Source organism: Vulpes vulpes, chromosome 16 (genome assembly GCF_048418805.1).
Source record: "Vulpes vulpes isolate BD-2025 chromosome 16, VulVul3, whole genome shotgun sequence".
NCBI classification, from domain to species: Eukaryota; Metazoa; Chordata; class Mammalia; order Carnivora; family Canidae; genus Vulpes; species Vulpes vulpes.
The window spans coordinates 11,274,010-11,287,913 of NC_132795.1; the positions used below are offsets into that span (position 1 = coordinate 11,274,010).

Here is a 13,904-nt window from a genome sequence, read left to right on the forward strand (position 1 = left end):
GTCTTTCAAGCTGAAAGTTATGAAGGGTATATTTGTCGTTATAAATAGAGTTGAATAAAAAATAAATATACAGAAAAGCCTCCCTGAGACAAAAATATTTTCTAAGTTGAACTGTGTGTATAGTAAAAACTTCAAATACCAGAATGTTTGGAGAATATTCTAATTAATCAGATTTTCTGTTTATTGGAGGATTTTTTGTTGTTGTTGAAAAATATTTCTAAACATATTCCAAATTTATGTTTTCATATGGTATATGCAAAACACAGCTGATCATTTATTAAACAATGGAAACTTTTCTGAATTGATGGTTATTTTCTGAATACCGGTTATAATTGTTTTTATAGCAAGTAAATACATATTATTAAATGATAATTTATTGCAAAGCACTCTGCTCTATAGCTCAGTAAACACAAAGAACAATTAATAAATTACACCTTACTTCAAAGAGTTATTAGCCTTGGTGGGTTTCTTAATGTAAGGAGATTATCATAATAGTAGTTAATAACTAATAATAAAAATTTTGTATAATTTTTTTCATATATGCAGGATGAGAAACATGGAAAAATACTTAGTTATTATAGTTATATGAATAAATATTTCTCCCAAAATCTGTTTGTTTCTGTAGAAAAGATCAGAATATACTAGCTATTTTAGAAAACTTTTCATTTAGATGCTTTCGTATTAATTTTTATATATTGATATTAAAGTACAGGTGGCATTGTACGTATTTTAGAAATAATGCAGCAAGTTTATTAATCAATGTATAATTTCTCCAGCAGTAGTAGTTTAAAAATATAAGCTTGTTCTCATTGGAATTTAAAATAATTGAAATCTATATTTCATAAACCCATATCATAGTACCTTTTCTCAACAGACACTTTAGAAGTTTATAAAGATTTTGTTATAAATTTGCTAGGAGCAATAAAATAAAGATTATGGATTATAGAGACTCCTAGGGAGTCTCTATAGTATATTGGGAGGAAAAAAAGCTGGGCTTTGATATTGGCTGATAAGGATCATGTACATGAATCAATCACTTCTTGTTCCCTGCTTATTTGAAAAATGTTGTCCTTATCAACAGAAATTCATTTTTTTCTTTGTGTTTATTAGTTTTAATAAGTGAACCTCCCACAGAATCAGTAAAATGTTCAAATGATCAAGAGTGATGTACTTTCTTCAGAAACAAACTCTTAATTATAGAGAAAAAATTGGTGGTTACCAGATAGGTGAGTGGGAGGGAGGATGGGTGAAATAGGTGATGGGGCGAGAGGGCACTATTAGGGGCACTTAAGTGGCTCTGTCAGTAAGTGTCTGACTCTTGATTTCAGCTCAGGTCGTGATCTCAGAGTCTTGAGACCAAGCCCGGCTTTGGGCTCTGTGCTGGGCAAGGAGCCTGCTTAAGATTCTCTCTTTCCCTTTCCCTCTCTTCCTTTCCTTTTCTCCTTCTCCCTCTCTCCCTGCCCCTCTGCCATTTCCTTCACACTTGCTTGGGGGCTCTCTCTCTCTCTCCATAAAAAGAAAAGAAAAAGAAAAAAGAAAAACAGGAGCGCACCTCTTGTGATGAGCACTGGGTGCTATATGTAAGTTTTGAGTCACTAAATTCTACACCTGCAACTAATATTAAACTATACATTAACTGGAGTATGAATAAAAACAAACAAACAGAAACAAAAAAAGAATGATTTTGTAGTTTCATTCTGAATTGAAGTTAGTCAAACAACCAGACAAAATAGTAAAAATTACTTAGGGTCAAAAGCAAGTAACTAGAACTTAACCTTTCTTTTTTTATAAATAAATTTTTATTTATTTATGATAGTCACACACACACACAGAGAGAGAGAGAGAGAGGCAGAGACACAGGCAGAGGGAGAAGCAGGCTCCATGCACCGGGAGCCCGACGTGGGATTCGATCCCGGGTCTCCAGGATCGCGCCCTGGGCCAAAGGCAGGCGCCAAACCACTGCACCACCCAGGGATCCCCTAACCTTTCTTATATATAATATTTTAGCAGCTACAACCAAAATTCACCATTCTCTTTATGCTAATGATAATAAAGTAATGTAAAACCTTAATTGTTTAAAAACCCTAGTTATTTTTAGTTCATTTCTCAGAAAATATCTAGGGTGTGTCTCTAGGTCTTATGGTCTAAAAAGGTGATTCAAGGTTTAGCCATCCATCCCCTTCCAGGTAGCACATTGGAGGAAGGTGTGAAGGAAAGGCACAACGTGGGCTCCAACCTGTTTTAAATGAAGTTCTGGCAAAGTGCCATACACCATTACCTCCGAGGGGAGCAGTGAACTGAAATCTTTATTTGAGGTGGCCACATGCTCAGCTGAAGGCTATGTAGTCTATGCCTCTGAAGGAAGAGGAGAATGCGTATTGAGGATTCCAGAAGTCTTTGCCTCCATCCCTAGCACTCTACAAAAGCTGCATTCTCAGTGGCAGCAAATGAATTCCAGCATGGTGTGTTGAGCGACTTGGCACTCAGAAAGGGAGGAGGCAGGGGGGTAGCTTGGAGGTAATAAGCTGGCGGGAACCTGGAGAGAGGAAATGATATTTAACATGTCTTTATATGTTAGATTTCAGGAACAGTCTAAAGATTATATATTGGTTTTCTAGGGCTCCTGTAACAAAGTACCACAGACTATAAAGCAATAGTAATTTATTCTTCCACAGGTCTGGAGGCTAAAATTCCAATATCAAGGTATCAGCAGGGCCCCTGAGACTGGGGAGAAATCTTACTTTGCCTCTTCCTAGCTTCTGGTGATGGCCATCAATTCTTGATATTCCTTGGCATGCAGCTGTATCTCATTCCCATCTTTGCCTCTCTAGTTATATATATATATTTTTTTTCTGTTGTTGTTTTCCCTCACTGTGGATCTTTGTGTCCACATGGTGCTTTCCTCTCCTTAGAAGGACACTATCATATTTGATTTAGGACCTACCCTAATGTCTTCATCTCAACTCAATTACACCTACAAAGACTCTGTTTCTAAACAAGGTCATAGTCACGGACAACAGGGGTTTGCCTTCAATATATCTTTTAGAAAGATAATACCACTTATAGAGACTATTTCTAGAAAATATACCGTTTGATGAACTTTAGACATGCAGACAAAGAAAGATTATGGTTGTTCATTTGTTTGGTTTTAGCAATGAGCTTCCCTTATGAGCAAAGGTCTACATTATTCTTCAAGACTTTTAGATTTAGATTTTTGTTCATTGTGATATGTCAGTGAGCAACAACAGTTGTTAAGAGGTCTTAATTATTGGAATGTATCCATCTAGATTTTTTTTCCCTTTGTATATGGGAAGCTGTTTGCTTGAAACCCATTCCCTTGAATACCACCAAGGCATTATGACTTGTCATTTCTGTGTGCCTAATGTGTAACTGTTTCTATGACTTTATTATGTAGCTCTGTTCCAGTGTCTTCAAAGTTTACACAGTGTATCTTGTCTTACTTTGGGTATATTACATAACTTACTCAAAGAAGATTATTTCACACCCATTTCTTTTTCAACTTTCCATACTATTATTACAAGATTCATAATCTAGGGTTTTTTTTCAGTCTATTGAAGATTAAAGTTGGTACATTAAGTGATAAAGATCTTGTACAGGCAGGTATACAAATCATAAGTAACAACTAAAACTCTGGCTTCTGGAAGTCAAGGAAAATACCAACACATCAAAAATAAAAAACACACGTGTGTGTACCCTCAGTGCTCACCTGTGAAAAGACTCAAGATCCATGCTGTCGAAGACGGCAGACTGAGCTCCTTTCCTAGTAGTCCATCATACCTTAGAATACTAATGAATATACAGAGATGACCCAGTTGATACCAAAAAAGCTCACATTTTATAAAATATTCTGTTTCTAGTGTATGTTTAAAATGTATATACTACAAATGCGACGGTTTTAATTTTCCCTCTCTGTTCTGTTTCTTTGGAATCCATGCCATCTTACTCTCTGTGCTTATTAGTTCATGCAATTTAGGAATATAAAACTATGATATCATTTACATGTCTTATCTAAAAAAGCTGAACTCATAGAAACAGAGAGTAGAGTGGTGGCTGTCAGGGGCTTAGGGGTAAGGAAAATGGGGAGATACCCATCAACGGCATAGACTTCCAGGTATAAGATGACTAAGTTCTGAGGATCTAAGCAAGAACCTGGTGACTATAATTACTATACTATATTATATATTTGAAAGTTGTAACAGAGTCGATCTTAAATGTCATTACAAAAAAGAAATGGTGATTAGGGGACATGAAGGTATTAGCTAATGCTTCCGTGGTAATGATTTTAGGATATGTAAGTGTATCAAATACATTGTATACCTTACATTTATACAATGTTTATGTGTCAATCATATCATAATATAACTGGGGAAAAATAAAAGTGAAGATACCTATCTGTGTGGTTTATGGGTGTTCATGGCATTCAAAATACTTTAATTCAGGGAATCAGAGTAGAGCGTGTGGAATAGAGAGTTGAGGGAGACATTGTCATTGTGCATGTCATAGGAAGGTTATGTAACCTCCTCTGTATCTTCTTGTCTTGGCAGTGTGTGCAGGAACAGAGAACAAGCTGAGCTCTCTCTCTGACCTGGAGCAGCAGTATCGAGCTTTGCGCAAATACTATGAGAACTGTGAGGTAGTCATGGGCAACCTGGAGATAACCAGCATCGAGCACAACCGGGACCTCTCCTTTCTGCGGGTAAAGCTGTCTCTTTCTTTCTCTTCTCTTCTCTGTGAGTGGACAGTAGTGTCACAATGCATAAAGACAGACCAGTTTGCTTGTATTTGATGGTGATGCTTTTCTGCCCAGCAGGGACCATGACTATAGGCGGCAGAAGCTAAGAGATACCGAGGCACACATAGGAAAAAAACAAGAATAACCGTGCCCTGGTGACTGACACCTTGAGTTCAGAGCAGTTACTGCTACTCCAAGATTGATGAAAGATTCTGTTAGCTTGTGGTACGTGGTATCTAGCAAGTCCGCCTTGTTCTGAATTGCAGGCAAGAGGAAAAGTGCTAGGTTGGGGACTAGGAGAATCAAGGGACCAATCAGATAAGAATTAGAAACTTTAGTAATCTCACTTTCTGTCCCTTTTCTGTCCCTTTGGAAATTTCAGGCTACTCCATATTACTGTAATAAGACTAATACTGTTATCTGCAGAAGAAAAATGACATCTATTTTTGAAAACCTACAAATTTGTTAAATTAGACACAGGGAACTACACGTACTCATGTAGGTTGATCTACGTATGCACGTAGATGCATATGTGTGTATATAAAGTTACGCAGAGACAACCAGTCCTTCTGCAAACTTGTTTTGGCTCTCATTCGCAGCCTTAGTCTGTTAAACAGATTTTCAGTGCCTAATGCCTTCAGTTTCCTGTTTTGCTTTAACCAGAAGAGGTAATAGAACAATCTGAACTTCAAAGAGATATGGTCTTCTGGCAAACCCATGAATTTATTCTTTGCATAAGAACTAATATGTTTTAAAAGACAGCATCCCTATAATATAGTTGATTTTTTTCAGTGATATTTACACATTTCTCAGGAGTACTATCTTGTGGAAATCAAGACAAAGTGTGTCAAATACTGATACAGTAAACTACTTAGGAGATAGTGAATTATTTAAAGAACTATGGTAATTTAAATAATTTACACTTAAGTATAAAAAAAGGCAGTGATTTTTAAGTACTTCAAATGTAAAAATATATATAGGAGGGTAATATCCTCAGAAAAATAAATCACCGCAAAACTTAAGCGACACTCTGAAGCTTACAATACCTGTTTATAAAATGACTGTCATACTAAGATCGGTATAGGGACTGAAGGTGTTTCCATATTCTACTGCTTGATTGGAAGAGCACTGGTTCTATAAATTATATGTCAAAACTTGTTAATACTTATGATATTTAGTTATGACATCTTTGTTTATCAAAAGTAAATAGTAAAAATTATCTAAATTCTAGAATGAAGGAGACTTGGAAGGGCTTACCACATTTTTTTTTTTCTTTTTTGGACTATTGTGTCAAGGAGAGCATACATGTAAGCTATCTTAGAGTAGCCACATCAGAGGAATGCATCATTAGTTATTACCATTTGTTTTCAAGCTTGTAACCTGTGTTGATTATTTTCAGATAGATTTTATTCCTCAACCTCAAAATAAGATTTTGATGGCATATGAGCTGAAAGGGTTAGAAATGCCAAGAACTTCAATGATGTTATAGAAAAGGAAAATTGAGATCCTAATTCTGAATCAGAATAGGTTAAAGAAGAATTAGGTTAAATAGTTTATTCAATAAGAGTAATAGGAGAAAATTTTAAAAGGCAGTCTCAGATCTTTGTTTTTCTTCTTGTGTTTTCTTGGCTTTGTTTGTTGTACATGGAATGAAATTCCACTGGCTCAACAAAAAATTGTCATGGGTATTGTAAATGACAGTCATTAAAATAGGCAATATAAAATGTTATGATTATTATATATTTTATAATTTTAAAATTCTTTAGCTCTTAGAAGGTACAGAATACAGTGATGAAAGATAGACTCATCAATTTTTAATATTCAGAAATATGAAAATAACCTACAGATCTTTGAGCAACATGGTCTATATTGTTGGATAGTCTGTCTTTTTTAGGAACCATTGTGAGTAAAAAATAAGGTAAGTTAATACAATAAACAGACTTGAGAAAGGATAAAATAAGGATGACTAGGGTTCTACTTGGAACAAGAAATAAGCTGTTTCTTTAAAAAAGTAATTTTTGGTACCTTCAGTCACATCTCTGAAAGTTCATGTAAAGTTTGTACTGACGAACATATCTTTATTTTCATCTATTTATTTAAAGATGGCTCTAATCGTTTTTTTTTTCCTTACTAATAACACCTTTTTTTGTTGCTTCACTCATCTACTATTTCTTTGGAAATTAACCATTTGTAGTCATGATTTTATATGTTCACTCAACAGATAGTCTTAGCCCAAGAATACAAAGCAAGTAATTATATTATCCTTGACTTCAGCAATCTTACAGTCTTGTAGAGGGTTACAGTTGAGTAACACATAAGGATTGTATATGTGTGTTGCGTGTGTGTGTGTGTGTATTGTATGTAATATGTATATATGCATATATAAAAAGTACAGTTGTGAAGACAGAAATGAGAAGCTAGAATCTAAATGCAGGTAGGGTGTTGTGGCATGGGTGCTGGGCAAAGAAAGGAATGGCTAATTCTGAAAGATTCAGGAAAGATTTCATCAAAGAGGTACTTGAATTGAATCAAGTGGAAAATGGATAGGGGCTTACAAGGTGGGTGGATGGAAGAGAAGGACATTCCAATGGGAGTATAATATAAGTGAAGGCTTAGAAAGAAGGCCCAAAGTCAGAGTTAATAAATGTGCGCTTAATGTTTACATATTAGATATTAGATATTTTCTTTTATTTTTTTTATTTTTTTTTATTATTTTTTTTTAATTTTTTTTTAAATTTTTTTTAAATTTTTTTTTAATTTTTATTTATTTATGATAGTCACAGAGAGATAGAGAGAGAGGCAGAGACACAGGCAGAGGGAGAAGCAGGCTCCATGCACCGGGAGCCCGACGTGGGATTCGATCCCGGGTCTCCAGGATCGCGCCCTGGGCCAAAGGCAGGCGCCAAACCGCTGCGCCACCCAGGGATCCCGATATTTTCTTTTAGATATTAGACATATGCATGCAAATAAATCACACATAATTCTCACCTTCATGGAATCTGTAGTGTGGTATGAATGAAGATAAATTTGGGGATGGAGTAAAATATTACATTGGAGAGGTAGAGAGTCATATCATAGATAGGTAAGCAAGGACTGTTAGCTGAAATATTCATTATGCTACTGTCTTGGGTGGGCCACTGTTTCTAACTGTACGTTTAAATATGCTGAAAGCTCTCCACTTACAGGTTTTCTCCACTATTCAAAACTCACTTTATGTCGCTTTGCTTTTATGTAAGACCTACACGACTACCTGTTTTCGCTAATCAAGAGAAATCTGAAGGGGATTTTCACTTTTACAAAATGATAATTGCCTCTTTCCTTTGTACCATTTCAGAGTAGGGAGGGTTTAATAGGAACACTCTACTTCCAGATAGCAGGGAGAAACTGTATTATAAAAATTTCACTCCAGATAACTACATCATGGTTCATTTGTGTTCTTGGTGGCTTCCCTCCAAAGTACATAATCTGTCTAATATTGGCACCTCATAATAAGTAGAGTGGATGTAAAGGAAAACTAGTTCTTTTACATTATGCTATCATTCCAATAAGTTTTGAATTGTATGAGAGAGTAGTAATCTTGCATTGACCTAATCTATGCATCCCATAGCCTTCAGATACATTTATGTAACTGTAATTCACTGAGCAACCTCTTCCTGAGGTGTGCAATTTCCCTTTCTCTCAGAATGAGTCAAACCTATAATGTATTCAGAGAGACATCATAGATGGGGATCTTAAATTTAATTCCAGAACTAATTTCTGTCTTTAAGAATGTAAAAAATTACTTTCATTTTTAAAAAGATTTCCATCCTTATTTTCTTCTCTAATTAGCAAGTTCACAGCATTTTGTTTTATTATTTATTTTGTATGAAACCATTCTAATGTCTATAATTCATGACTCCATACCCTAAAAGCCACTATCTAAATAGTCGGTGTCTAGGACAGTACTTAAAATATCATAAACTTTCATTAAGCATTTGTCAAGTGGACAAATATTTTTCGTAAACTTTAATAATATTTTATGGATCATTATTTCATGAATTATATGTTCCCTAGATGAATATGTCCACCTCTCCTCATGTTATTTCAGTATAACATCACCACACATTAGCTGTGTGGACATAAGACACACACTGGGTTAATCCTTTCCTGTGGGTTTCTATATCAGTTTCTTAACCATTTGGGTACCAAAATAGTTATCTTTTTTGTGTATGGTTTGAATGTTAGTGAGGGCTGTGCAGACAGCAAAATGGAGCCAACACACTGAGACAAAGAACAGGGAAAGAGAAAATGACCATTCAGCCCTAAAACTGGTGAGGGCATTTCCAGGCTCCAGTCTGCTTCTGATGACTGGTTGCATTATCACCAGTAGTCCATAGGCTACTCCTGGAACTTGAGAGTAACTTTGAAGGGATTTTCTCTTTTTTTTCCTTAAACTAGATAAGTTTATTTTCTTTTATTAAAACCAAAAATATCCCATCTAGTCCATCTCTCAAGATCTCAAGAACTCAGAAAAAGTGGCCTTTTGAAATGGAAGATGTACTTCTATATTATAAATCTAAAAAAATCAAAATAAACTAACGAACAAACAAAAAACCACCCTATAATGTTTTGGAGATACTTCCTTAGTCTTTGTTAGATATATTTTACTGAAACACTTTGAAATGCATTATTTTCAAGATGCTTTTATTATATCAACCTTGCTTATCTCTGTAAGCAGCTTTTCACCCAGCTTCATTGTAACCTCCAAGTTTTTGCTTTTCTTCTTGGGGAAAAAAGATCTAGTTGACAATATTTAACATTAGACCCCTGAGACACCACGTAGTTGGCTAGATAAAGGCCCTAAAACTTATTTACTATGTACTTTATCACCGTCACAAGGTTAAGACATAATAGAAAACAGCAAGGCATAAAAATCACAGATTTTGTGTTATTGTCTTACACTTTGTGAACTCTCTCAAACAAGGTGAAATATAGCAAATAATGGGAATGAACTTTTAGACCTTTTACCCTCATTAGAATTCCTGAGAGTTTTCACTCCTTTGTCATTCCATTGGTCTTTGAGATTGCTGGCATTCAATAATTTAATGCTTCTTAAAAGGTACATTTTTAGACCTGCCAGTGTTTATACTTTACATTTATTTTCTCTATTTTATATATTCACTTTAAGTAAATAAGTATGAGGTGCCAACTAAATGTAAAGTAGTGCAATATATAATGTAGTGTATATATGAGGAGAGGAGTATGAATACCTACCCTTAACAATTACTACAACAGGTAATAATTTGCAATCTGTGGCTTGAATTTGGTTGTGTGAGAATTGTTTTGGAAATAGTGCTTATTAGGTTTATGAAGAGATAAATTAATTTTAACAGTTGATCCATTGACCTGGGATATTAAAAATATTAGGAATTCATTGAACCTCTCTATGGTGTAGAGTAGAAGCCTTATTAATCCCTAATGATTATAGATGTCTTTATTACTGAAAAATGAATACAAATAAATTAATACATTAAGATATCTCTTCAAATAGCAGCATTCATATTTTATTGATAGCAAAAGGTGAAGTCTTTGAAAAAATCAGAAAGTATAAATTCTTAAAGCAAAAATATATTTTAAGTGTATCTCCTCTCAGATGATGAATAACACATGTTGTTATGGGAAAGTAAATTCTATGTGAAAACTTTTTTTTTTTTTTTGAAAAAGCTGTTTTTATTGTATATTTGGCACAGAGGTATATGGAATTTTTTGGATATATAAGAAATAATGCCATCTAAAACTGTATTTTAAAAAATAAAATTCCAGTATTATTTCTTGATAGAAATCATATAAATAGTTCATTTTTCTCTATCAAAGAAAATATTTACTTTTATTTTCAAATATTATTTTTGTCTTTTAGTTAATAATTAGTATTATATACTGTTATGGGGCTCTCATGCTCCTCATGCTCCTTTATTAGGATATATATAGGATTCTTTACATATGAGGATGTTGCTTTACAACCACTCTCTGTTGGACATGAAATTTGCATTGGTTTTCCAGTGCTGGTGATGCACCTACATTATTTCATTTTATACTTGCATACAGTTCCTCTTCTGAGTAAGGTTTGCAGGAAGGCAGATGAAGCTGTAACTCAGAGATTGCAAAGATGCTGCCTGGCTCACTGGAACCTAAGACCTTGGCTTCATTAGCATAGTTCTGTTACAATATAATCAGAGATGATGCTTGGCAGTAATGAGTTTCAAGTTGCAACAAGTTACTCTGCTTTCACCTATTCCTTAGCTGTTTTCAGTAACCAGTCTGGCTTAAAATAAAATTCTGAAATATTTACATTTCAACCTACTTCTAGCTTCAGGGTCTACTTTTTATTGTCCTTTGTCAATTCAAAGCAGATGACCAGAGTTAAATCCAACAGTGTAGGGAATGGTTTTTATAATTGTATTTTTTTCTCATATCCTTCTTATCCTCATTTAACTCTATCTATGCCCTAGTTAGCTGTCTGCTACATAGCATGATTTATCAAAATGCAACGTTGAAGAATTCATATTTAAAAATAAATAGATAATTTGCCAAGCACTTTATTCCATTGGATTAGAAAACAATTTATTGACTAGATTTTTAAAACAATGGTGACCATTGCCTCTGTTTGGTTTTAGCTCATTAAATACCAGATAGAATGATTTGTGTGAGAGAGATTGTGTTGCAGAGATTGATTGGAATCAGGATAAGAAAAGTAGTCCCTTTTTAGAATCATAAAAAATTGAAGCGAGAAACACTACTTCGATGAAACATCTATGACATAATAAGGTAGATCATGTATTTTATTTTCATTATTTACATTAAAGATGATGTAAGTGCATATTTTCTAATACAGCATATCTATTTCAGCTGTGCATGTATTTTGACTGTACTGCATAGTACGGGAGAACAAGCCTGAATTTAAGTTTTCCTGAATAACTTTGTAACATAAGTAAGTGATATATTTGCCACTCTATTAAATTATAGACAAATAAGATCCCTGTATCAAGTGTTTATATTCTTTAACTATTTATTCATTGAGCATTGTAGTGAAAGTTTCTCTTGCATGCCACTAATTGGGACAGGTGCCAAGAAAAGATCATGAAGTTCAATATCCAAAATGATAGAATGAATCATCATTAGGTTCAAAGAAACTTCGCCTTCAAGAAATATGTCTAAACAAGCATTAGAGTAAGACAGAGTGTTTATTTAATTTCTCTTTCTGTTTGAATTTAACATAAAATTATATCTATGGTAAAACATAACGTGTTGCTGTATGTTGATGAAGAAATTTTCGTTGACTGAGATGGGGAATACCAAAAAAAAAAAAAAAAAAAAGTGGAATAATGTTTAAACACGTCTGTGAGGCCAAAGCAGACATTCTGGGTTAAATGGAATTTTCAAAGCTTTGAGAGTTTCTAAAAGCTGTTTCTAAGATTGTTAAATATAATCCATATGCAATTTTGCATATATGTATTTACAGCTGGCTTTTAAATTGAAATTTGATTTTGTACTAAATCTAATCATAGAAGTTGTATTGCATTTTAAAAAGCTATGCAATTTATACTTGGTCTAGGGAGAAAACAAAATTTCCTCAAAGGTTAAATACCATTTAATCTGAAAATATACATGAGTCAAAATCCTGATGCTCTTCAGCAATCTTACATGATAAAAGATAAAAATGTCTATATTTTTGCCTAGCCAGTTATAGAAGCATATTTTTCAAACTTCATTCTTGATCCTTTAAATGAAACATTAAATAAAACATTTAACAGTTTTCTCTAAATATTAAAAACAAAATAAATTTAGTACCTATAAAAAGATGTACATTTTGTAGAAAATGAATATTTGAGGAAGTATTGAAAGAAGGATATAAATAAAAAATAGATAATTTATAACTCTAATATACACAAATATATGTATAATAAATATAAATTTGTGACCATTTATATTTATATATAAGTATTAATTAATAACCATTTTCTAGGATCCAGTCAAATTATTGTAAAATATTAAACCTATATGATGTTTCTAGGAGACTATTACTAAAAAGTGCTTAAAATAAGCTTTTAAGTCCCTAAATTGTAATGCATTTTCCAGAAAAAAAAAAAAGCACTTGTTGCAAATGTACTTAAATTAAAATGAATTTATTAGGATGCTGAGCAGATGCAACATGTTCCTTTACATCTCTGGGGGTTGTGGTATTTAAATTTGGCTTAAATGGCAAGTACAATGAACTTATAGGCTTATTTTAACCTTAATTAGTGAAATATGCAAGTAACAAACCTATTACATTCTATGATTCTTAGGTACTCTGCTTAGGGGAATTAAGTGTACAAAGGTTATTTCTTTACCTCTTTTAATTTAAGTAGCAAAGACCCTGATTCAAAGAGAACAAATGATACTTACATGAGTTAAGAGTAACTAGAAGCATTTTGGCAATGGACTACCATTTAATTCTAAAATCCAAACAGTGGAATATAATCAAATAAAACTTTTAAGAAATTCCTAACTATATACATTTCAATTAGTTTTATTTTTCTTTGATTCTTAAAATGGAACACTGTTTTCTTTCAAAAAAAGAAAGATGAGCAATATTATATGAGACTAAATCAATTTTAAAGGTCTCTCTTCAGTCACATAGAGTGTAATTTAAAGTTCAAAGGTATAAAAATAAAATGAGAAGACTGTTGTATTTAGAGACATTGCAATTATTTCTCCTGATCCCTAATTTGAACCCATTTAACTGTAAAATATTATATTAAGATATATAATGAAAGTGATAAAATTAAGGTGTTTGTTTTAGTAAATATAAACCTCTTTGAAATCATTTTTATTCAGTCTCTGCATGGAAATCAGAATATGTAATTGAATGTTGAAATAAATCACCTTAAGCAATTCAGTACCACATGAATTTCCCAAACCAAAAATACCTAATAGGGTACCTGGCATCTGGTAGACCCTTAGTAAGAGGCGATGCTATCTAACCGTGTGGGGTTTCTTTATTTCTTCTCTTAGTCTCTAGGTAGCCTCTATTGAGCTATGCTCTGAAGATGTGACAATAAATTTTTACTGATTTTTTTAGAAGTTCATTTTTTTAAGATCACACTACCTTTTTTATAAGATTTTATTTTTA

The 13,904-nt window shown here is 33.3% G+C and overlaps 1 protein-coding gene across 4 annotated transcripts in view; it reads left to right on the forward strand.

Annotated features, from left to right (window-relative positions):
* Positions 1 to 13,904, forward strand: part of ERBB4 (erb-b2 receptor tyrosine kinase 4) — a 1,095,199-nt gene that overhangs the window by 406,499 nt on the left and 674,796 nt on the right. For all 4 annotated transcript variants that reach the window (XM_072742096.1, XM_072742098.1, XM_026002035.2 and 1 more), the window contains exon 2: positions 4,566 to 4,717. In XM_072742096.1, the coding sequence (XP_072598197.1) occupies positions 4,566 to 4,717 (152 nt within the window). The remainder of the gene's footprint in view (positions 1 to 4,565; positions 4,718 to 13,904) is intronic.